The sequence below is a fragment of the Pan paniscus genome, chromosome 4, assembly GCF_029289425.2.
Source record: "Pan paniscus chromosome 4, NHGRI_mPanPan1-v2.0_pri, whole genome shotgun sequence".
Classification (NCBI taxonomy): domain Eukaryota; kingdom Metazoa; phylum Chordata; class Mammalia; order Primates; family Hominidae; genus Pan; species Pan paniscus.
The window spans coordinates 171,470,259-171,495,555 of NC_073253.2; the positions used below are offsets into that span (position 1 = coordinate 171,470,259).

Here is a 25,297-nt window from a genome sequence, read left to right on the forward strand (position 1 = left end):
AGGTGTAGAGCAGTGCACTGTGGTGACCCTTGGCCTCCAGATACAAGACAAGGACATGGAGTGGTGAGGACTGTGACACCTTTAAAGAGGATGACCACTGTTTGTAAGTGTTGGTGTCATGGTGTCCCCCTCCAAAAATGTTGAAGTCCTTTTAGTGCCTTAGAATTTGACCTTAGGCTGGGTGCTAGGGTTCATCCCTGTAATCCCAGCACTTTGGGAGGCCAAAGTGGATAAATTGCTTGAGCCCAGGAGTTTGCCCAGCCTGGGTGACATGGCAAAGCCCCGTCTCTACTAAAAATACAAAGATTAGCCAAATGTGGTGGCACGTGCCTGTAGTCCCAGCTACCTGAGAGGCTGAGGTGGAAGGATCGCCTGACCCAAGGAAGTTGAGGCTGCAGTGAGCCGAGATTGCACCACTGCACTCCAGCCTCAGTGACAAAGCGAGACCCTGTTTGAGAAAAAAAACAAAAAACGAAGATTTGGCCACAAAGACAGACATACCTAGAAGGCAATGTGCAAACAGCCATCTGATGGGGGCAGGATTGGGGTGATGCGTCTGCCAGCTAAGGGATGCCTGAGGCCACCAGAAGCCAGAAGCAGGTGGGACAGACCCTTCCCCAGCTCCTTCAGAGGGAGCATGGCTCTGCCACAGCTTGATTTCAGATTTCTGGCCTCAAGAACTATGAGACAATAAATTTCTGTTCTAAGCCAGCTAGTTCATATACCTTCTTACAGAAGCCCTAGGAAGCGAATATTTACTGGCAATTACTCAAATCTTTTTAAACATCATGCAGGTCATGAACGTCCTGTTTGCAAACTCTGCTGAAGGGGAAGAAGGTGTGATCACTGGTTGTTTATCCAAAATCCAAGATGGGCCCAGTTGAAGGAGGAAGCGAAACACACAGGGCAGTGGACCCTCCACATCCAGAAGGTTCCAGCCAACCCTAAGGAAGGGAGTCTCGTGGGTCTTCAGGGCTCTTACCCAGGCTTAGGAGGAAGCTACCACCAGGAACCTCTGGTCTCGCTTTTCCCTCCCACTACAAGCCACTTCCCCTCTGGGAACCTTGGTGTCCTTGGCTATATGATGAGAATAACAGAATTTACCTCACAGACTTGTTAAAGGATCGAGGTTACAAAAGCATTCTGCGAGAGGCTGTCTTTCCTCCTGGAGGTGGAGGCAACAGACATGGAGAGCTTGGGGCTCCCACTTGGCTGGGAAATGGGGGAACATTCTCCCTTCTCTCAAGGTCATGAAGCTGGGAAAGTTCTAAGCACAAACCGAGCCCTGACACCAGTTGTGGCTTCCAGAGAAGTGAGAATGATAATAAATAAGTGTAAAAAGAGTTAACAACACACCCTTTAAGCCAAGAAAAAAAATACATCAGGAGGGACAGTCACAATTGAGTAGACTGAGAGGAGGCGTGAGGGGCTGGACCAGAGGGCCAGGAGGGAGCGAGGCGTGACGGGGTGAGGGTCCCCCTCCCAGCGCCTGGAGATGGGGAGGAGTGGAATAGGCTGTGGGTAGCAGCTGCTGCGAGTCTCCACCCCGACCAAAGCAGCTGCTCCTCCTGTGCCCAGGCCCGGCCCATGCTCTGTGGCCATGCACCTAGCAGGCACCTAGCGGGACAGTGGCGTCTGCTTCAGGGACATGAGCACCGAGCGCAGGCGGGACACATCTTTGCACTGCTTGCTGCTCTTGGGGTTGAAGTCACATAGCTGGGCCACCTTCTCCCACTCTGTGCCTGGGGTCTCCTCCTTGGATTCCTTCACGAAAGCCTCCTCGGATGCCCTGCAGGTGGAGATAGGACGGGCTTTTATAGCAGTCTGCTTTCCCCCAGCCTTGCCCTTGAGCAAAGCTGCTTTGCCCAGCCTACTCTGGGGCACTGTGTCCTCCCCAGCCTTGTGCCCCCCTGACTTCAGAGGAGGGCAGCCTTGGCGCAGGAGGAAGCCTAGCTTGGTCCTGCCTCAGGACCTTGGCACTTGCTATCACCTCTTCCTGGAACACACTTCTCCCAGACCTGCTCCTGGCTTGCTGCTTCTTGTCATTCAGGTCTCAGTGCGGGCCTCACCTCCTCAGAAAGTCTTCCCAGCCTAGGCACCCTCTGTTCATTACTTCCCCATCGGGAGTTCCCAACCTGGGGTTCCTGACACCTAAAGACCCTTGGAGGTCCTAGGACGACCTAATGCAGGACCTTAGCTATTTCACCATTTCCAAAAACTTGGCAGAAGTAGGACACTGACTAACCATCTAACAGAAGCACCTAGTTTAGCATTGCCTGAATGTTCTGTGTGAGAATTCTCCAGAAAGACTGTGGTCAAATACCTATGGAAAACCCAGCTAAAGAGGATCTTTACAGCAAGACTTTCAAAGCCTTTCATGTGCTGTGTGCATCGTGACCCTCCAAGGTGTGTATGTGATGGAATCCACCACATCCCAAGCATCTTTCACTACAGAGCCCTTTGTAGCCCAGAACCACCACTGTCTCTGAGGAGCCACAGCCTGGGGCATGAATGCTCCACTGGAGTCTGCTTTTGGTTGGAATCAAGTTAGGATGAAAACTGGCAGTCCTTCATCAGAAGTTCTGGTTGACAGTCACAGAAGCCACTGACTAAGGGACAGTGGGGAAACAAGTAAATACAGTCTAGTGGACAAAATCTACACGTGGGACTCACTAACAGAAAGACAATAAGGGATTCTTAGGTGAGGAGAGCTGGGTCTATGTCCTGTTTGGCCAGCGAGGGTCGCTCACAAGTCCCTGGAAGCCCCCTCTCCATCTCAAGCAGGACCAGTTCTGCCGATGCCAGACACGACTGATGGCAGGAGCTCTCCATGGAAGAGCTGACCCCGGATCAGGTGACCTGGCCCCTCTCTAGGGATGCTGGCTGTATGCTCATTTCCTAGCCTGTAAAATGAGGATCATAGCTCTGCCCTACCAACTATTTCACTGGACTGAGAATTCAATGAGGTAGCAAGCAGGTCTGGAAAAAAGGAAAGTGCTGCGTGGAGCTGGGTGGCAAGTGGGGATGAGGGGAGCTATCCTCGGAGCTGTCCCTTCAGGGTCCAGAGGCTCCCCTCTGTCCTTGCAGCTCAAAGCGTCCATGGTCCAATGGCATCAGCATGACGACAGAGCCTGTCAGAAATGCAGACCCTTGGGCCTCCCCACAGTCCTGCTGAATCAGAATCGGGGTTTTCACCAGACCCCCTGGTAATTCATAGGCATGTGAAAGTTTGAGCCTGGGTGCAGTGGTTCACTCCTGTAATCCCATCACTTTGGGAGGCAGAGGCGGGTGGATCACTTGAGGTCAGGAGTTCGAGACCTGCCTGGCCAACACGGTGAAACCCCATCTCTACTAAAAAATACAAAAAATTAGCCGGGCATGGTGGCGAGCACCTGTAGTCCCAGCTACTCAGGAGGCCGAGGCAGAAGAATTGCTTGAGCCCAGGAGGCGGAGGTTGCAGTGAGCTGAGATCATGCCACTGCACTCCAGCCTGGGTGACAGAGCGAGACTCCGTCTTAAAAAAAAAAAAAGTTTGAGAAGCCCTGGTCTATACTCTCTCTTCAGGGCTCTCCTGGGTGCTCTCTGGGCCATTTCCTCAGGCTCAACAGAAGCATCGAGCCCCCTGTGGTATTCCACAGCACCCATGCCCATCTGACATCCCCATCCCTTGCTGGAAGCCTCCTGTGGCTCCCCACTGCCTTCTGGATCAAGTCTGAGCTCAGCCTTGGCACAACAGGCACTTTGCAACCAGCCCCAAGCCAACCACCTCCCAGCCTCAGCTCCCACCCATCCCCACCATCCCCACCATCCCCACCATCCCCACCATCCCCACCATCCCAGACTGTAGAGCTTCAGCCACTGCAGCCAGCTGGGCCTTTTCTCTCTGGATGCCTTGGCCCCAGCTGCTCCTCCCACCTTCTCTTCCCACCCTCCCTATCCAGCAAACTCCTTCTCACACTTGAAGGTCAGCTGAAGGTCTTGCATCTCTGAAGCCTGCCCAGGCTCCCCAGGCAGAGAGTGGCTTCCAGAGCTCACTGTGTCCTTCCACGAGGCCCTTATCACAACACACTCCAGACCATGAGCACGGTGCGGGGGGCGGCCTGTGGGTGTCTTACCGATCTGGCACAAGGCCAGTGCCAAAGAGTACTAAATGAGGGAGAGTGGAAGGAAGCAGATGAAGGCTCTGGTGTGCTCTGTGCCCTGTGAGAGGAGGCTTAGCCTCGACACATGACGGGCTGCCAGGGCACACCTAGAGTGAAGAACAGCAAGTACCTTCTCTTCAGCTCCACAATCCCCACCGCCACCCTCCAGGATGTCTCTACCAACTAACTGATGTTGGCACGAGATAAAACCTGTTTGCCAACCCTGGTCTTGATTACTCATCACACCAAGTAGACCCCAAACCTGAAACATGTGAGGGGGCCTGTGGTGGTCTGGGCAGGGGCTGATGGCCAAAGTCAGTGCACTGGGGCAGGAGGAAGAGATGGATGTCACAAAGGAGCAGCTCTTGTCCTTTACATGCCTCCAGCATCCCATGCTCAGTGTCTGTTTTGTTGAATAAAAGACCCCTTCAGCTGGGTGTGGTGGCTCATGCCTGTAATCCCAGCACTTTGGGAGGCCGAGGTGGGTGGATCACCTGAGGTCAGGAGTTCGAGACCAGCCTGGCCGACATGGTGAAACCCCGTCTCTACTAAAAATACAAAAGTTAGCCGGGCGTGGTGGCATGTGCCTATAATCTCAGCTACTCGGGAGGCTGAGGCAGGAGAATCGCTTGAACCCAGGAGGTGGAGGTCGCAGTGAGCCGAGATCGCAGCACTGCACTCCATCCTGAACAGCAGGAGCGAAACTCCATCTCAAAAAACAAAAAACCCTTCACCCCACACACCCACCAAGAGACATCACAGAGGGAGGGAGTTGGGGTGCTCTGCCATTTGCCCCTCCCACATGGGAATGAGTGGCAAGCACATTCCTTTCTCTGCCTTTATCCTGCAAGGCTCTGATTTAGCCAAGCAGCCTCCACTTCACTGGAGGGAGGGAGGTGGTTGGTGCCTGCACCCACCAGGGCATTTGCCTCCTGTTCTGACCATTGCTCCGAGCCCAGCCACACTCATTTATATCCCACAAGCAGGAAACTCAAGAAACTGTGGTGGCCATTCCCTCTCTAGCTCCCCCAACAGAGAAGCAAAACAGACACGTACACGTAGCCGATGATATCAGCATCTGGCTGCTGGTAGAATGCTTTGTCAGCGATCCTTGAGGGAAAGGTTGAGGGAAGGGGTTAGGTGGGGGAAGACAGATGGCAAGACAGACAGGCAGGCAGAAGGTTAGAGAGAGAGAGAGAGACAGCATTAGTACCTCCAGTGGGAGAAATGTTAGGAAGCATAGTTCTGGAAGGCTCAGCAACGACCCACAGCCCCAAACAGGAGAATGCGGACCTTCACCCTGGCCCCAGCACCTTCTCTAAAATTCATCCCTGATCATGTTACTCCTGTTCAAACACCTTCAGTGGCTCCCCACTGCCCATGTCACGGCCCAACTCATCAGCCAAGGCCCTTACAATGTGAGTCCACAGGTTCCTGCCTTCTCTCCCACCGCTCCCTGGCCCCCCGTTGCCTAATACATCACATTTTTTTCTTCGTACCCAGGTCTAGAATGCCCCCCTACCTCCTGCCCTTTTTTCCCTTTTTTCCTCCTAGTCTTCCAAAGCCCAAGTCCCAAGACACAGAGGTCTCTCCCTGACCTGTTTCCTTGCTTCCATGGCCTTCGTGCAGAGGGCCCTACTGTATTTGAGCTTAGCTGAACATGTGTGTTTTTCTCCTCTGCACCCTTTGAGGACATAAGGCTGGGTCCTCCTTATCTCCATCTCCTCCGTGCCTACCCCAGAGCCTGGCATGCAGCAGTTCCCTAGACAGAAGGGTAGCTTTCCCAGAACAGGCCTTTCCCTTCCTGGAGGACCTTGTACCGGGAAGGACAGAGCCTCAAAGGCAGGGAGCACTGGGCAGTGTTCAGTCATGTCCCCACAGCCCCTCTCATGTCCCCACCCTCTCATGTCCCCACAGCTCCCTCATGTCCCCACCCCTTCATGTCCCCATGGCCCCCTCATGTCCCCACGGCCCCCTCATGTCCCCATGGCCCCCTCATGTCCCCATAGCCCCCCTCATGTCCCCACGGCCCCCTCATGTCCCCATGGCCCCCTCATGTCCCCATAGCCCCCCTCATGTCCCCACGGCCCCCTCATGTCCCCACCCCTTCATGTCCCCATGGCCCCCTCATGTCCCTACAGCCCTCTCACCGGTTGTTGATCTTGTTCTTCTCTACTTGTTCACTCTGGCGCTGGTTCCACTCCTCCAGGTCCTTCTTGGCCTTCTCCCGCCATTCCTGTTCCGTGACCTTAGACGCAGCATCTAGGACCCCACAAGAGAGTGGCTGCTTTCCAGCCGGGATGCACAGGCCCGGCCGCGCTCCTCCCCTGGCCCCTGCCAGGCTCCTCCCCTGGCCCCTGCCAGGCAGCCACAGGGCCGCACCGGCCCAGTCCCACATTAAGGCATGCGGGGTCCCATGCACTCCGAGGACTCCCCACACTCCACCCCACACACAGCCCACCCAGCCAACCCCGCCTCAGCCCCGCCCTCACCCAGCTCTTGCAGCCGTTTCCTCTGCTCCTCTCGCCACTTGCGGATGCTCTCAGGCTCCTGGGTCAGCCTGTCAGCCTGGGCAATGGCTGCGTAGCCATCAGCAGGACCGTTGGCCTCCTAGAACACAAACACGCAGCAGTCTATCCAGCCAGCACACCTGCCCCGCTGTCTCTGCTGCCCCTGCTGGGGACCCACTCATGTCTGGATAACTCAGCCTCAAACAACCTCATACCCACCGTCTCTGGTGACTACACCTATCTTTGCACTTGCTGTTCCCTCTGTCAGCAACACTCCGCCACCTGTGTGACTGCGGGCAAGTTACTCACCCTATCTGTGCCTGATCATTGCCTCCGGCCCAGTCATAGGTTTTGATACCCCCGAAGCAGAAGACTCAAGAAAGCGTGTGCCAGCCACTTTCTTTGTCATAAAATGGGCTAAATAACAGTATGCACTCTGACGGGAGGACATAAGGATGAAATGAGTTAAAAATTATAAAGAATGTCGGGCGCGGTGGCTCACGCCTGTAATCCCAACACTTTGGGAGGTCGAGGCGGCGAATCACCTGAGGTTGGGAGTTCGAGACCAGCCTGACCAACACGGAGAAATCCCGACTCTACTAAAAATACAAAAAATCAGCCAGGCGTGGTGGTGCATGCCTGTAATCCCAGCTACTCCGGAGGCTGAGGCAGGAGAATCACTTGAACCCGGGAGGCAGAGGTTGCAGTGAGCCGAGATCACACCATTGCACTCCAGCCTGGGCAACAAGAGCAAAACCCCGTCTCAAAAAATAAACAAATAAAAATAAAAAATAAAAATACTGCTTGGCACAGTGAGTCCCTTGTGTTACCGTCATTAAAATCACTCTCGATGGTGGTTGTATTAACTCCTAACACTGAGTCCAAAACGACCTCAAGACCTCACTTTTTTTTTTGAGATGGAGCGTCCCTCTGTTTCCCAGGCTGGAGTGCGATGGTGCAATGTTGCTTCACTGCAATCTCTGCCTCCCAGGTTCGAGCGATTTTCCTACCTCAGCCTCCTGAGTAGCTGGGATTACAGGCACACGTCACGACGCCCGGCTAATTTTTTGTAGTTTTAGTAGAGACGGGGTTTCTCCATGTTGGTCAGGCTGATCTCGAACTCCCGACCTCAGGTGATCCACCAGCCTCGGCCTCCCCAAGTGCTGGGATTACAGGCTTGAGCCACCGTGCCCAGCCCAAAAGGACCTTACTTTATAATGTGTTTGTCTGTCTCTGCCATCAGAATGTCATCTCTGTCCATTTCACTGCTATGTCCCCAGAGCCCAGCACAGTGCCTGGCCCAGCAGATGCTCAGTAGATGTTTGTTGAGTAGAGAAGCATCCCTGAGATATGCAGCATGATCATAGCTCAGATCACACCATGGGGAAGAACTTGGACTCTGCAGCCAGGCTGTCTCGGTTCAGACGCCACCTCTGATACCATGAAATGTTTGTAAGGCCTGGGAGAAATTGCTTAACCTTGCCTGACTTTTGTTTTCTCATTTGAAAAATGGGGCTGGGCATGGTAGCTCATGCCTATAATCCCAGCACTTCGGGAGGCCAAGGCAGGAGGATCACTTGAGGCCAGGAGTTTAAGACCAGCCTGGGCAACACAGCAAGAGTCTGTCACTATTTTCAAAAAAGTTTTTTTAATTATGGAAAAAAAGGCCAGGCACGGTGGCTCATGCCTGTAATTCCAGCACTTTGGGAGGCCGAAGCGGGCAGATCACTTGAGGCCAGGAGTTTGAGACCAGCCTGGCCAACATGGCGAAACCCCGTCTCTACTAAAACTACAAAAAATTAGCCAGGTGTAATGGCTGCTTAGGAGGCTGGGACTTGGGAGAATCGCTTGAGCCTGGGAGGCGAAGGTTGCAGTGAGCAGAGATCGTGCCACTGCATCCAGCCTGGGCCACATAGTGAGACTTGGTCTCAAAAAAAAAAAAAAGAAAGAAAAATGGGAATAGACCGGGCACAGTGACTCACACCTGTAATCCCAGCACTTTGGGAGGCCAAGGTGGGTGCATCACATGAGGTCAGGAGTTCGAGACCAGCCTGACCAACATGGTGAAACGCCATCTCTACTAAAAACACAAAATTAGCTGGGTGTGGTGGCCCACACCTGTAATCCCAGCTACTTGGGAGGCTGAGGCACAAGAATCACTTGAATTCGGCGCGGGGCAGGGGAGGCTGCAGTGAGCCAAGATCACACCATCGCACTCCAGCCTGGGCAATAAAAGTGAGACTCTATCTCAAAAAAAAAAAAAAAAAAGAAAGAAAGAAAGAAAAAAAAAGGAATAATATTAAGAACACCTCTAAGAGCTGTTATGATTTAATACTATAATATTTGTGAGATATTTAGAAGAGTGCTTGGTGTGGAGTGATGGCTCAGTGAATAGTAGCTAGAATTACTACTATTATTATTCATTCCCATTTTACAAGGGAGGAAACTGAGGCCCAGAGACATGGCACAACGTAGTGGCAGAGCCAGGACTAGAGTCCAGGTCCCTGACTCCCAGGCAGGGGCTCTGCTCACGTCTCCCCACCCCTTGCCAGAGCTGGGGACCCAAAGCGCTGAGCACCGTGAGCTCTGCTCACAAGGGTGTGGCACCCTCTGGTCTGGCAAAGCCTTTCCAATCCAGGTCCAGCCACACCCGCTCTGGCACCCACGCCCTCCGCATTCCTGTCTGCAGGCATCCCACTCCAGCCGCCTGGTCTTTGTCTCCTGGCGTTTCTGGCCGGCAATAGTCTCCCCTCCCTCCTCCTTCAAGCACTTATCAAAACTTCCATGACTGCCTGCGTTGTTTGACATCTTCTCCACACAGGAGTGTCTGGCACACTCTCTGTCCTACGGCGCCCACCTATCCTCAGTGCCTGGCAGGTGCTCAGTAAGCAGTGGCTGAATGAGCAAAGACCCCTGGAGCCAGCAGGCACCCGGTTCAAGGAGGAGCTCTGGGAGAGGGAACACATAGATGGAACATCAGGGCTACAGTCTCCAGCTGCCTGGGGAGTGAGGGAAGGGCAGGCCAGGGCAGGCCAGGACAGGGGTGCAGCCTGGCTCCTGGGATCGTCGGGGCAGCTGGGCGCCACCCTTACTCCTCTCCAGCACAACACTGCATTGCAATTCAGAGACTCTCTCCCAACATCCCAGTGGGCCCTTCTGGGGCCCTTATCCGGAGAACACAAGTTCACTGCTGCTCCTTTCTGGGAACAACGCTGCTCTGAGGCCAGGATACCAGGGACTCCTCCCAGCACCGCTGCCCAAACCTACAGAGCCTTCCATCTGCAGACAACTGCACTGTTACTTTGTGTATATGGGTTTATCCAGGTGCCCTATTTTATTTTCTTCCCAGCACTTACCTCTATCTGAAATGACTTGAGAGGTCAGAGAAGTTGGAAATAAAAATAAAAATACAATGAAGGCATCCATCTGACCACCACCCAATCCCCACTCCTTGAGCAAACATGTACTGCCCTTTCTCTGTGCCAGCCCATGTGGGTGTTTTGACAGGAATCCCGAACGTCACTTCACTTTTCATTCCCCAAACTTGCCCCACCCTCCGTCTGAGACAAAGGCACCACAATGCCCTTGTGGGGGAGGAGGAAGGGAAGAGAGGGTCATATCTGAGCACTGTCTTTAGGGTGACATCCACATGGCATCGAGACCTCAGCCTGTAGGTCTATCAGAAAGGGCAGTGGGGGCTGCCTCCTGCAATCGTCACTCGCTCGCCTTGTGTTGCACAGCATTTTCACAAAACCTCCTTTGCTTTCTTGGATTTTTGTTCCAGATGTTAAAATGAAAACAGCAACATTGAACAATTTCCCCAGGGTGCTGAGGCCCCAGCCTCCTGTTCGTCCTTGATTTCTCCTTCCTTCCCATCCCCCGTGCAAGTCATCAGCAGGGCCTGTCATCACAATCTCTAAAACTCTCCCTCCTGCCCTCACCGCCCCTGGCCTGGACCACTGCTGGTCTCTGCTTCCTGCAGCCCCATCTCCACAAAATGCCCGAATGACCTGTTTGGAGCCTAAATCCGATTTATCATGTCACACTTTAAAATATCCAAAGGCAGCCGGGCACGGTGGCTCGCGCCTATAATCCTAGCACTTTGGGAGGCTGAGGCAGGCAGATTGCCTGAGCTCAGGAGTTCGAGACCACCCTGGGCAACATGGTAAAACCCCATCTCTACTAAAATACAAAAATTAGCCAGGTGTGGTGGCGGACGCCTGTAATCCCAGCTACTCAGGAGGCTGAGGCAGGAGAATTGAACCCGGGAGATGGAGGTTGCAGTGAGCCGAGATCGTGCCACTGTACTCCAGCCTAGGTAACAGAGCGAGACCCTGTCTCAAAAAATAAATAAATAAAAATAAAATAAAACATCTGAAGGCTCCCTATTATGGCTAGAACAAAATTCAAGTGATCTGGTCTCTCCCTGGGCCTCTGATTTCTGTCCTCTATTCTTGCACTCTTGCCACACTGGCCTTCATGCAAGCTCATCTTGTATCCCCTCAGAGACTCTGTCTGGAACATTCTTCCCCTAGAATCGAGGGTCTACAGCTTCCTAGGGCTTCCCCTGCCTCCTGATTGAGGCCTTGGCTTGTTTACCTGTTTATTATCTGTGTCCTCCCCCTTCCCTCCCTGCCATGAGGGCAGAGGCTGCCTGTTTCCATACAGCACCCAGCACTGGGAGGGCCTGGCTGCAGGAACCTTTCAAGAATACTGAATGAATTCATAGATGTTCAGGCTTGGGGACAGGGACGAGCAAGACACCTTCCAGGAAGTTGGGACAGGGAGTCCCTCACAAATGAGAACCATGGCTGGGGAAACGTGAACCTTGCTGGAACACAGTTCAGATAAAGAAAGTGGGGAAGGGAGGGCACCATTCTCGCCTGGGGACAGAGTACAGTAGGAGAGATGGGGAAGGGCATTTCAGGCCAAGAGCCAGCACGTGTAAGAATCACGTGGGCCTGGAGCCTTTGGGAAATGGATACACAGATGCTGCCAGATGTGGGAGAGGAGTGGTGAGGGGCCCTGAACAGGAGTCTCTTTTCATCTGTATCCTTCAGGGCCCGCCATCTCCATAAAGCCTGCCCTAATTTTTTTTTTTTTTTTTTTTGAGGCACAGTCTCGCTCTGTCGCCCAGGCTGGAGTGCAGTGTCAGGATCTCGGCTCACTGCAACCTTGGCCTCCTGGGTTCAAGCGATTCTCCTGCCTCTGCCTCCCAAGTAGCTGGGATTACAGGCATCTGCCACCACACCTGGCTAATTTTTTTATTTTTAGTAGAGACGGGGTTTTGCCATGTTGGCCAGACTTGTGTCGAACTCCTGATCTCAGGTGATCCACCCGCCTCGGCCTCCCAAAATGCTGGGATTACAGGCGTGAGCTACTGCGCCTGGCCAAGCCTGCCCTAAATTAAGACTCCAGAGAACTTGCATTTAAAGGGCTTTCTTTAATCTTCGCAACCCTACATGGTTGGTTTTTTGTTTTTTGGTGTTTTTTTGTTTTGTTTTTTTTTCTTTTTTGAGATGGAGTCTCGCTCTGTCACCCAGGCTGGAGTGCAGTGACGTGATCTCGGCCCACTGCAACCTCCGCCTCCCGGGTTCAAGCAATTCTCCTGCCTCAGCCTCCCCAGTAGCTGAGATTACAGGCGCCCACGACCATGCCTGGTTAATTTTTGTATTTTTAGTAGAGAAAGGGCTTCACCATCTTGTCCAGGCTGGTCTTGAACTCCTGACCTTGTGATCCACCCACCTCAGCCTCCCAAAGTGCTGGGATTACAGGCGTGAGCCACGGTGCCCGGCCTGTTTTTGTGTGTGTGTGTTTGTTTTGAGACAGAGTCTCACTCTGTTGTCCAGGCTGGAGTACAGTGGCGTGATCTCTGCTCGCTGAAACCTCCGCCTTTCCGGGTTTGAGAGATTCTCCTGTCTCAGCCTCACAGGTAGCTGGGATTACAGGTGGGCACCACCACACCCGGCTAATTTTTTATTTTTAGTAGAGACAGGGTTTCATCATGTTGTCCAGGCTGGTCTCAAACTCCTGGCCTCCTCTGCCTGCCTCAGCCTCCCAAAGTGCTGGGATTACAGGCATGAGCCACCACGCCCAGCCAAGTTTTATTCTTTTTGTTTCACAAGTAGGTAAACTCTATCTCCAAAGAGCCAAGGTCACCCAGCCAGGAAGTGGCAGAACCAGGATTCAAACTGAATTGCTGGGTGTGACTCGCCACATAGTAGCTAATAGGGCCCAAAGTCACTTCTGTGACTCATAGCTTGTGTGCCTGCTTGTCTTCCTCTCAAGACAAGACTAGAGACTGGGTCCCCAGCTCCGGTTGCCCCCAGGTCTCATGGCCCGCCTTCCTCTGGGACGCACCCGCACACGCCACCCTCCGCTCACCTAGGGGCTGGGTCAGGAATTTGTGAGAAGCGTCCGGGGCTGCAGAGCACTTTCTTCCACAGCCCTTTGGGGCAGCGGAGTGGAGCCTCTAATTCTCATTTTACAAATGAGAAACCAGGCTCAGAGTAGTTAAGTGACTAGCCCACAGCCAGCCAGCTGGGAAAAAGCAGAAAGTGAAGTCCAGGTCTTCTGACTCCATCTAAACCGCCACTGCAGCCTGCAGTCTGGGTGTGGGAACAGCCTTAAGGAAACTCAGCCCCCACGGTGTCCTGCCCCAGTCCCAAGGTGCCAAGCCTGGCCAAACCGGGCCCACATCTCCGCCACCTGCCACCAGCTGCAAGGCCCACTGATGCACTCTAGTGGGGGCTATGCAGGGCTCACCCGAAACCTTTGGCCTCTCCTGGCACGTCCCTTTGTGCAGCAGGTCCCGGGCTCCGGTGAACCCTGGAATGAGTGACCGACCCTCTGTGGCTTTGCACATGCTCTTCCCTTGGCCTTGGCCAAGGCCACCCACATCCCCCTGGGCAGCCTCAGAACCCCCTGCCAGTGTCCCCTCACACTTGCATTCCCTAACTTTAGTGCAGGCTCTGGCGCCTGATCCTGGATTCGAGTTTTGCCTCTTACTAGCTACACAACTCGAGCGAGCTGTTAAACCTCCTGTTAAAACAGGAATAATGACAACCGACATCACAGGGAGTTGGGAGGACTCAGGGAGATCATGCACGTAAAGCCCTTGGCTGGTGCCTACACAGAGAAGAACTCAATCTGTTAGCTCCTAATGCTTCCCCAAAGCCAAGCCCTCACCTTCCTGGGCTCCCATTCACTTCTTTCACTTCTTTCCCTGTCTTCTATCAGAAGCGAGTTTGGGACCAGGCGCAGCGGCTCACACCTGTAATCCCAGCACTTTGGGAGGCTGAGCAGGAGGACTGCTTGAGCCCAGGAGCTCAAGACCAGCCTGGCCAATATAGCGAGACCACATCTCCACAAAAAAATTAAAAAATTAGCCAGGCATGGTGGCCCTCCCTGTAGTCCCAGCTATTCAGGAGGCTGAGGCAGGAGGATCACTTAAGCCCAAGACTCAAGGCTGCAGTGAGCCATGATCACACCACTGCACTCCAGTCTCAACTACAGAGCAAGACCCTGTCTCTCAAAAAAAAAAAAAAAAAAAGAAAAAGAAAAAGAAAAAAAAGAGAGCTCTTTGGAGACAAACTACCCAGTGGATTTGCCACCATATCCATTTATTCACTGCCCTAGCAGGTGTGTGGCCATAAAAGAATGTGCACTGACCAAATGAATAAACGACCAAACGTATAAACCAAATGAATAAACAAGTAGCTGGGTACACAGGGGCGTGGAGTGCACGGGACGAGCGCTGGACACTCCATCAGAGGGGCTGGGCTTTACATCCCCCTTCTGCCACTCACTGGACTCGCAACCTTTGAGAAGTCCCTTCCCTGGGCAGCTTGGCTTTCAAACCTGTTAAATGGGTGACAATATCCTACTACCGGTGGGAAGTGAGGCTTACGAGATGCTCTGGTAACACTCTGCAGCCCATAGAGGGCGTGTGCGTATGAGGGACAGCATGGCTGCTGTGGCCTGCTGTTCCGGCGTGGCAGGGCCCCACACCTGCTGGCCCTCCGTGCACCATGACCAGGAGAGCACAGTGGTGCTGCTGGCAGGCAAAGCCCCGAGAAGCAGTCACCACTCATTATTTCCGGGCTGCTCAGAACTTATTTTCCTGCCCCTGTCCCCACCCCTACCCTTGCCAGTGACAGTGAGTGTCACGGGCCACAGCTGGGCTCTGCTTTAATCACCTGAGCATCTCAGGGCGGAGATCAGCCATGGCCAGGAGGGTTGGCAACCAGGAGAGATCACCAGCGGCTAGAGCAATGTTCTGACCCCTCCCAAGCTCTGGAGAGAGAAAGGGGCAGGAATGGCCAGGACCAGAAGGCAGGAGGCGACAGTCAGGGCCAGGCTTGTCTCAGTCTAGCTCCCTAGAATCCCTCTCCTGAGGGGCCCCTCTGCTGGGCCCACCCGTGAGAGCCTCTGTGGACCCACACCAGCCCAGCGTGTGCTGCGACTCCAGGGATGGCCAAGAGGATGAGCCACATCCTTCTTTGGGATTGATCAGCTAAATCTAAGCTAAGCTGAGCTGCTGATTCCTCTAAGTAGCTAAAAGGAGGATGATGGGAGTATTAGGGGAAAGGAGAGAGGATCTGTGCAGAGGTGGGGAGGCGGAGTCCTGCAGGGCCCTTCTGTCCCTGCCCCTGGCTGTGCCAAATGGAACTGGAATAGTTGTGGGCAGGCTCGTCCTTAGGCTGTATTGGCAACTGGGTTTGTAGCTGGACCCGCTAGTGGTGCACGGGCTGCAGAAAAGAGGAAGAAAGGAAGCACAAAAGCTCTGTCCGGGATCCTTGAAAGTGTTGGGTGTGCACAGGTCAAGGTTTCTCCTCCCCCTGCAGGTGCAGGCCAGACCTGCTATGCTCAATCCTAAAGAGCTGGGGCTTTCCACCTGTGACCCAGGCGCTGTGGCCAGCCAGTTCCAGCAACAGAGTCGTAATGCAAAGCACACCGGGTCGGAGCCCAGGAGATGTAGGCAAGCTGGGGCTTTGCCACTAAGCTTCTGAGTGATTCAGCTCATCTGTGACCCTGCCCTGCCTGTAAAGATTCTAGGATGGCACTGATGTGATATGATTTACAAATAAACACACCTGCTGTGATTCTTAGTAACAGTGAGAATAAGAGTTCTCACTGAGATTGGAAAGGAGGCCCAGGGCTCCTCAGATTCACCCACGGCTCACCCAGGGCTGACAGGTCGGGAGGGAGAAGGCGGGGGGCCAAGTCAGTCAAACGGGGTGCACTCCAGAAGTGGCTGATTTCCTGGGTGACTTTGCATTCACCACTTCACCTCTCTGAGCTTCGTGATGCTAATCTTTAGGAAAGGTAAATGATCCAGCTCAGAGTGTTCTAGGTACTTTCTTTTTTGAGACAAAGTCTCGCTCTGTCGTCCAGGCTGGAGTGCAGTTTGCGATCTCAGCTCACTGCAACCTCTGCCTCTGGGTTCAAGCAGTTCTCCTGCCTCAGCCTCCTGAGTAGCTGGGATTACAGGCAACCACTACCCTGCCTAGCCAATTTTTGTATTTTTAGTAGAGACAGGGTTTCTCCATGTTGGCCAGGCTGGTCTTGAACTCCTGACCTCAAATGATCTACCCACCTCAGCCTCCCACTGCTGGGATTACAGGCGTGAGCCACTGTGCCCGGCCATGTTCTACATACTTCTGTGGTTCCAAGCATATCTCCAGCTCCAGGTGCACTTTAGGACACAGAACTGTGGGGTCAAGCAAAGTCCTTCAGAATGTGGCCAGAGAGCCTGGGCAGCCTAAGTCTTAATGATCTACCAAGCTGCACAGAAGCAAATCCTCATTCTTTGACTCCCTCGGGCCCAACTAGACATGAAGCTGCTGAAGTCCTAGAGATCGACTTTTCCAGCTTGCTGATAGTTGAGTAATTTTCCAGAAACAGGACTTGGCCAGTCTCCCTGCATAAGGTACCAGCCCATCCCTCTTACATAAGAAAATAAGTATTGTTTACTCCCCCAGAGGATCCAAGAAGCCAGCTCCTCCAGGGCGGGGCTCAGAAGATCCCACAGCCAAAGACCCCAGGATCAAGGGTCTTTGGCCCAGTCTGAGTGGGAATGAAGGCTCTGAGGGGAGGTTTAGCCCCATCAGGCATCTGGCTGGGGGGCCTAGGTGAGGACTATTGCATGCCTCTGTGGTCTGAGTTCCCTCAGAGTACTAAAATGGATTTGTGTGTATGCAAGGGGAAGAGAGTTAGGTGGGTGCGGACAGAAGCAGTCTTAACTAGAAATACACTTACTAGGGTTTTCCTCTTTTTTTTTTTTTTTTTTAAGACTGTCATGCCGGGCACGGTGGCTCGCCCGTGCCTGTAATCCCAGCACTTTGGGAGGCCGAGGTGGGTGGATCACTTGAAGGTCAGGAGTTCGAGACCAGCCTGGCCAACATGATGAAACGCTATCTCTACTAAAAATACAAAAGATTAGCTAGGCGTGGTGGCGGGTGCCTGTAATCCCAGCTACTCAGGAGGCTGAGGCAGGAGAATCACTTGAACTCAGGAGGCGGAGGTTGCAGGGAGCCGAGATCGTGCCATTGCACTCCAGCCTGGGCAATAAGAGCAAAACTCCATCTCAGGAAAAAAAAAAAAAAGACTCACCCAGGCTAAGTGTAGTAGTGTCATCATAGTCACTGCAGCCTGGACCTCCCCAGCTCAAGCTGTAATCCTCCCACCTAAGACTACTGAGTAGCTGGGACTATAGGCACACGCTATTGCCCCAGCTAATTTTTCATTTTTTGCAGAAATGGGGTCTTACTATGCTGCCCAGTTTGGTCTCAAACTCCTGGATTCACATGATCTTCTCACTTTGGCCTTCCAACATCTGGGATTACAGGCGTAAGCCGCCGTGCCCGGCTGGGTTTTCCTCCTTTTTTGCAGGATAAAAACACTTAAAGAATCTGTAAACAACCCAGTGAAAGTGAATGCCCTTTTCTTACCCCCATCCCACCCCACCCTTGGGGCTAACCACTGTTAACAGCTGGTACACATCCTTTCAGATATGTAGTGCAAACCTTTATTTTTATTTTTTTGAGATAGAGTTTTGCTCTTGTTGCCCAGGCTGGAGTGCAGTGGCGTGATCTCGGCTCACCGCAACCTCCCACTCCCGGATTCAAGCTATTCTCCTGCCTCAGCCTCCCAAGTAGTTAGGATTACAGGCATGCGCCACCACACCCAGCTAATTTTGTATTTTTAGTAGAGGTGCGGTTTCACCGTGTTAGCCAGGATGGTCTCAATCTTCCGACCTCATGATCCACCTGCCTTGGCCTCCCAAAGTGCTAGGGTTACAGGCATGAGCCACCACGCCCAGCCCAAACATATTTTTAAAATTAAAAAAAAAAAAAAAAAAAAGACCATACTGTGTATATTATTCTGCAAGCTGCTTTTTCCACTTAATATATTGTGGACATCTTTTCATGTCAATACAGGAAGATCTGATTGCCCTTTTTTTTTTCTATTTTTTTTTTGAGACAGAGTTTCACTCTCATCTCCCAGGCTGGAGAGCAATGGCACAATCTCAGCTCACTGCAACCTCCACCTTCTGGGTTCAAGTGATTCTCCTGCCTCAGCCTCCCGAGTAGCTGGAATTACAGGCACCTGCCACAATGACTGGCTAATTTTCTGTATTTTTAGTAAAGACGGGGTTTCACTATGTTGGCCAGGCTGGTCTTGAACTCTGACCTCATGTGATCCACCCACCTCAGCCTCCCAAAGTGCTGGGATTACAGGCGTCAGCCACTGCACCCGGCCCTGATTGCCCTTTTTAACAACAGCCTGGTTTTCTAATCTATCTATTCAGTTCCCTGACGCTGGACACTTAGGTTGTCTCCAAATTGTCTGCCATTATACATAACCCTGCAAAGAATCTGGGTGGCCTTGACCAATTATTTCCTTTGGGAAAATTCTGGAAGTGGAATCTCTGGATCAAAGGGCCTGCCCTGTGTGCGGAGATGGCCTGGGTTCTGCCTCCCGTCAGTGGTGAGGGAAGGCCTTGCGCTGCCTTCATCTCATGCCGCTGTGCGCCACTTGACCTCTCCCTCCCAAAACCAGACATCACCATGGGCAACCTGAGGCTACTCCCCATCAATCTCAATCTCTAGTGGTTCTTATTCTTCTTCCCTGCCCTCTACATGACAAAAAAACATGCCAAAAACCTTTCTCTATGTTCCCACCCCAATGCATCAGACATAATGAACAGGAGAACCTGGAGCTGTAAGCCTACAACAATGAGGCTTTAGGTTACTGAGACCAGGGCTGTTGGTCCTTACCACTGGTGAGACAGAGCCTTGCTTACCTGAAACACATCTCCATTGACTGTGGTCCCCATGTCCTCAGAACCAGCTGGAAAGAGAACAAGGAGATAGCGTTACTCACTGTTTAGCTTATAGCAAGCAGGAAATGGTCCTACATTAGCCCCTCAACCCAAACTCTGTGTACACCCATGTATATATCGACCCACATGCAAACAGACATAATGGATATATATATAACTTAGGCTCAATCCCATCCCTGACTGTTTATAAAGCCTCTCACAGTCATTAGTACATTTTATTTTCACCACAGCCCTGCAATGAAATTGTTATCAACCCATTTTACAGATACTCAAGCTGAGGCTCAGAGAGGCCATGCTCAAAATCACCCAGCCAGTAATAGCTCCTTACCTACCTGAAATCACTGACCCCTGGCCATGGCTGGGAATGGCCAGATTACCTGTGAAGCCTGTGCCTGGTGAGTAGGCTGAGCTGCTGTAAGCTCAGGGCGGGGGCTACACTGGATAAGGAAGAGAGGGGCCTACGCGTCTCTGCCTGTCCCTGAGGCGCCTTGAGCAACTGCTCCTCCTGGGTGAGCAGGAGTTGCAGTTCCCACCAGAAGCACCTGGCATATTTTTTCTCTTTGTGCCCCTCCCAGAAGGAATTAAGTTTGCCCTCAGCAGTGACTCCTGCCTGTCCCTTTCCTTGACATTTGATTAGTCACAAATTCCTGGGGCTTCTGCTACAACAGTGACATTCACAGTTGCCCTCCACTCTCTCCCGCAGCTCAGCCCCAGCCCAGGCCCTCGCCACCTTGCACCTGCACAACTGCTTTGCCCGCTAGGGGCAAACACCTGGGAAGACATAACTGTGTCTCTTTCTCTTCTCCTGTGTCTTTCCCAGAGACTTGCATGCACCTGTGACTTTGCAGGTGCTCAATAATTATTTGTTGAATAAACAAGTAAATAAATGCATGAAAGAAAGACAACGACTGCATGGCTTTTGCCCATTCACAGGCCCCCTTGACTCCAGCCTCTCCCATCCCTCTTTCAAACCAATTGCCAGGGCTGACAGTCTGTAAAACATGCACTTACCTGTGCCTCTCCTCTGACTCAAAATGTCATGAAAACAAACTCCAAAGAAATCCACTTCCCATGGACCACAGTGGCCTATAGCGCCTGCTCCTGCCTTGGGGACTTTGCAGGTGCTGTTCCCTCTGCCTGGAAGGCTGCTCCCTCACTCCCTTCAGCTTCTGCTCAAATGCTGCCTAATTAAAGGCCTCCCTGACCACACCCCCATCCACCCCTTGGGCACCCCTTCCTATTCCTCCTGCAGTATTAAGCGCACTTACTACAGCCTGCTGTGTTTATTTGTGTATGTGTTTATTATCTGTCTTCCCCCAACAAACAGACCCTCCATGAGGGTGTGGACTTGGTTTCATCCATGATGAGGCCCACCTGCAACAGTCCCTGGCACATAACAGGGGCTCAATAAATATTTGCCAGATAAGTACATCTAACACTGGAACATGAGGATCTCTACAATCTGGCCCTGCCCATTCCTGACTCACTTCCCACCAGCCCATCCCACAAACCCTAAATTCTGGTTTCCTCCTTCTCCAAACACACCACCCTCATCCCCATGCTTTCTTCCTGCTTCCCTCTCTAAAGAACGCTTTTTTGGGCCGGGCGTGGTGGCTTATGCCTGTAATCCCAGCACTTTGGGAGGCTGAGGTGGGCGGATCATGAAGTCAGGAGATCGAGACCATCCTGGCTAACACGGTGAAACCCCGTCTCTACTAAAAATACAAAAAATTAGCCAGGCGTGGTGGCAGGCACCTGTAGTCCCAGCCACTTGGGAGGCTGAGGCAGGAGAATGGCATGAACCCGGGAGGCGGAGCTTGCAGTGAGCCGAGATCATGCCACTGCACTCCAGCCTGGGCGACAGAGTGAGACTCCGTCTCAAAAAAAAAAAAAAAAAAAGAATGCTTTTTTGGCTCCATTTATTCTCCAAGGTCCAGCTCATAAGTCACCTCCTCTGGGAAGCCCTCCTCTGCTTCCTTTACTTCCCTAGGCACTTACGGAAGGTCTCACTTCCGGGGTACCCCAGGATATCATACAGTATCCTGCGCCCTCTTGTGCAATTACTCATGACCCCCAGGGTCCGTGTGTACCCCCTTACCAGGCTCCGTGTCCTATTCAGCTCCTCAGGGCTCCAGCACGGAATGGGTGAGCAGTAACTATTGGCTAAATGGAAGTTGAATTGTTCTTTTGAGGCCTGCTGTTATCTGCAAGGCTCTCAGAAACTGCTGTGACTCCTAGCAAAAAGCCATGGAGGCCACATGAGGTTAATAGGCAGATGGACAAATAGCCCTTCACCAGCCAGAGAGGGCTGTGAGCAGCGACAGTGTGTTTGGCTTGGGGACTCAAGGGAAGGGTACTTAATCCCATGGAAATAATCCCCGGGTGACATAAATCATAATTGACTTTGCTTTCAGAGTCAACCAGTGATTGATTCCAACCAGCTCTGTCAGCTGTCACCCCCATTCCTTCAGATAAGGCTTCTCCTGCATGGGTGTCCTGGCCCCTAAATCACAGTGGGACCAATAGCATTTCAGTGGCAGCATCTTCTGCAAAGGGGCTTCTTCTGCTGGGGTGTCTCCTCTAGCAGGGCCTCACGTTACCAGGGTCTATTCCCTGTGATGCCGGTCTGTACACTTGGCCTTCTCGAGAATTTGCACCACCCCACTCCGCCCTGACCAACCCCAGTCTCAGACCCCACATCTGCACACAGCTGCCCGGGGTCTACCCTGACCTTCAGAAAGTCTCTCTGCCTCAGCCTCGAGAGTGTTCCTCTGGACACGCAGTTTCGGCCTCCTTAAGAGTCCACACACACCCACACAGCATTCCAAGTACCTGTTCCCACAGGGCTCTCCACCCGCCCACTGCCCATCTACCACCGGGAGTCCACACTCACAGGCCGGCAGAACAGGACTGAGACAGAGACACGTCCCAGGGATAAACCCCTGAGTGTTTGCTTCCCTCAGCTGCCTGACCCATTTTGGAACAAGGGCAGAGAGGGTCCAGAACATTCCTGTGAGCTTACGAGGCCCAGCGGGGGAAATGGGCTTGCCCAGAACTGACAGGCAAGTCAGAGCCAGGCCTGGTGCTCAGAAAACTGGGTGTGAAAATGGAAACCTACCCAAGGCTGATGAATGGAAACAAAGTGTCCATCATCCAGATCACCCAGGGCCACAGATCCAGCCAGAGAGGAGGGGCTCCCTGTGGCTCCAGCACAGGCCTACACCAGATACCTCTTTCCCCAGGGGCAACTGAGCCCAGTGTCAGCACAGAGACTGCTAATCTGAGGACCCCAACATCTAAGAGAAGGTGCCTCAGAGGTACTGACTGGCGGCCGCTGCTAAGCCAGCTTTTGCCCAGCTCTCAGCAGGCCAGGGCGCTTTTTCTCTGCCTCATCCAGGCTCCTGGCACACATCCCTGGTCAGGGGAAGATTACCTGTTCAGCACTGCATAGGCTGAGAAGGTCAGATCAATTCTAGCCCATCTGGCCGCCCACTGAGCCGCCATCCCTCAACACCTCCCTGCTCCCCCATCCGACTAAGGAGTGCAGCTGAGCCTTTGCAGAGTCAGCAGGTATGCGCCTGGGAGACCCTCAGAAGGCTGTATCCCGGCACCTCCCTGGAAGAAGCGAGCGTGTCATTGTTTCTCTCCCTGTCACCGCGGGTCTGAGGCCAATTTCTGCCCCACCCCTGCCAAGGACAGAACTTGCCATCCAGGCTGTAAGCCCCTGGAGCCCCACCATCCTGGGAGAGGCCACAACCTGCTCAGCTCCCTCAGGCATCTGGCTGCCCTCAGCCTGAATCCCATCTTCTCTCTCCTGAGGTTCTGACAATGGCTCCCCTCAGCAGGACCTCCCCACAAGGCCTCCCTCCTCTTCCCTGCACCCCTACCCCAACAGGCCCCAGTGAGCCAGACTTAGGAAAAGGGTGGTCTCACAGAGGTGTGGTCCAATGAATACTGGTGCATTAACTGGGGCAGGCATTTCTTAGGAATTCCCTGGGACAGGGCAGATTCTGTGTTGAGGTGCTGGAAGCTTCCACTTCAGAAGCCCTCCACTGCTGTCTCAGACAGGTGGCAAAAGACCCTGTGCTTCTCACCCCACATCCTATCTCCTCCCAGGGAGGTGACTGCTATAGAATTTTTTTTTTTTTTTTTTTTTTTTTTTGAGACAGAGTCTCACTCTGCTGCCCAGGCTGGAGTACAGTGACATGATCACAGCACACTGCGACCTACCTACACCTCCCGGGCTCAAGCTATGCTCCTGCCTCAGCCTTCCCGAGTAGCTGGAACTACAACTACAGCTACATGCCACCATGCCTGGCTAATTTTTGTATGTTTTGTAGAGATGGGGTTTCACCATGTTGCCCAGGCTCCACAGCATTTGAAAGAGCATGGAGCCCAGAGTTGGGAGGCGTGGGATCAAGTCCTAGATCGGTCATTCCTGGCTGTGTGACTCTGGGCAAGATACTCAGATTCTCTGGGCCACCAGTTTCTTGCATGTTACAAAAGCCTGGTTACATTTCTCATATCAAGGAGATACAGAGTTGCTTCAAACTCCTCAGCCACAGGAACTGTCTTATTCATTTCTGTATTCCCAGCGTCCTGGCACACAGTAGGTGCTCAGTAAAGGTTGAATGGATACAAACATGACTGTGAAGAGCCTTGTAAACATCATTAACCAAAATATGTCTATATGTATATATGTCAGCACTTATTACAACAGGCCCATAAACCTCTCCAAAATGACATTAACAGGAAGTAAAACCTGTTTTGGATGTACCCATGAAGGTGATACCTACTTTTTTACTAAATATTTTACAAAATCATTCTTGCTAGCCAGAACCAGGGCAGAAACATCATTGATAAAGATGACCTCACAGGGACTTGGCCCTGAACACTGAGGTCTGAAGCCAATCTCAGTAAATCATAATAGCCCCAGACCACCTTTGGAAAACCATTAAGTCGACAACTACAAAACCCTGAAGGGCCCTACCGCATCTGACTGATGCCTCTTTGCGGCCCACACTCCGGTGTCTAACTCAGAGCCAGACACTTGGAAGGCAGTGTGGTCAGGTGGAGAGGGCTTCGAGTCTGACAGGAACAGGTTTAAATTCACGGCCAGGCGTGGTGACTCACACCTGTAATCCCAACACTTTAGGAGGCAGAGGTGGGAGGATTGCTTGAGCCCAGGAGCTCAAGACCAGCCTGGGCAACACAGCGAGACCCCATCTCAAAAAAAGGAAAAGAAAAAATATATATGTAAAAGAAAAAGAAACAGGTTTAAATTCTTGATCTGCCACTTACTAGTTATTTCAATAGCATACCCCCTTGAGCCTCAGTTTTACCATCTCTGAAATGGGTTCAATCACGTGTATGAAGTGATTAAACGTAACCAAGGCGCTTAGCCCAGCGACTGCCGAATGGCAGGTGGTCACCGGGGAAGGTTAGTGAGTTCCTGGAGCACCCAGGATCCTCTTTTTTCCCAGCGGCAGGAGAGAGCTAAGCCTGAGGGGCCAGGAGGGCTGTGTTCTGCCCACACCTGCACACTTAGCTGGGAGCCTGGGACACCCAGGCTATTAGGAGGCTCAGGAGGGACTCTCAAAACTGAGGTGGGGTTGGATTCCAGAGCCGGGCAGCGGGGAAGCTGGCCTGGGGATGAAATGTCATGACCGAATTCCTGTCCCGGGAGTCACCAGATCCACAGCCCCAGGCGAGGCCTCATCCCCAGCTCGGAAGTCCTACATGGAGATCTCCAAGAAGATTCTTCCCCACGTCCCCCAGCTCCTGCCCCGGGTGGCCTAGAGCAGGCTCTCTTCCCTGTGCCGCTGGGCCCCGGCCGGGGTCCCCCGGGCGCGCGCCCTGAGCCCCTCTCCAGGCCCCGCGCTGACTCACCCCCACTCGTGGGGCCCGGCTGCGCGGGGGCCGCATGGCTGCCGGCAGGTGCCCCGAAGCCCTCGTCGTTCTCTATGCCTGCAATCTCGCTCTCCTGCTGGGCCAGGAAGGCGGCCGCCGGGTCCTCCTCCGCCGCCTCCGGGGCCCCGCTCTCCGACGACGAGAAGAAGCCAAAGTCATCAGCCATTTTCCCCGCGCCTCCGCCGGAGCCTCCGCTGCGCTCGGCTCTGCCCGCGCCTGCCCCGCGCTGCGTCCGGCGGCCGCGACGCTGTCACCCGAGCCGCGGGGAGCCGGCGTCGGCGGGGACGGGCTTGGCGCGGACCGCACTTCCTCTCCGCCACCGGGCCCGGCTGGCTGTCACTGCGGTGCGGGCGCCGCGGCGGGAGGAGCGGAGCCGGAATGCGGTGACG

At 53.2% G+C, this 25,297-nt stretch overlaps 1 protein-coding gene across 2 annotated transcripts; it reads right to left on the reverse strand.

The window, feature by feature from the left end:
* Positions 1 to 1,339: 1,339 nt before the first annotated feature.
* CLTB (clathrin light chain B) lies at positions 1,340 to 25,297 on the reverse strand. 2 transcript variants are annotated; one of them, XM_034961016.3, is made up of 6 exons: positions 24,888 to 25,285; positions 18,960 to 19,006; positions 6,635 to 6,752; positions 6,293 to 6,404; positions 5,199 to 5,252; positions 1,340 to 1,789 (listed from the first exon to the last, which is right to left on the reverse strand). In XM_034961016.3, exons 1-6 carry the CDS (start codon positions 25,072 to 25,074, stop codon positions 1,618 to 1,620), a joined length of 690 nt encoding a protein of 229 aa, XP_034816907.1. In that variant the 5' UTR covers positions 25,075 to 25,285; the 3' UTR covers positions 1,340 to 1,617. The 2 variants fall into 2 exon arrangements, with proteins under 2 accessions (XP_034816907.1, XP_034816908.1); XM_034961017.3 differs by lacking the exon at positions 5,199 to 5,252 and having other exon boundaries at positions 24,888 to 25,297.

Coding starts and splice junctions, on each gene's coding strand:
- CLTB (XM_034961016.3), bottom strand. CDS start 25,074: ATGGCTGATGACTTTGGCTTCTTCTCGTCGTCGGAGAGCGGGGCCCCG. Junction 19,007..24,887: donor GCCGGGCCCCACGAGTGGGG/GTGAGTCAGCGC, acceptor TTCTCTTTCCAG/CTGGTTCTGAGGACATGGGG. Junction 1,790..5,198: donor GCTGATATCATCGGCTACGT/GTACGTGTCTGT, acceptor CTCCACCTGCAG/GGCATCCGAGGAGGCTTTCG.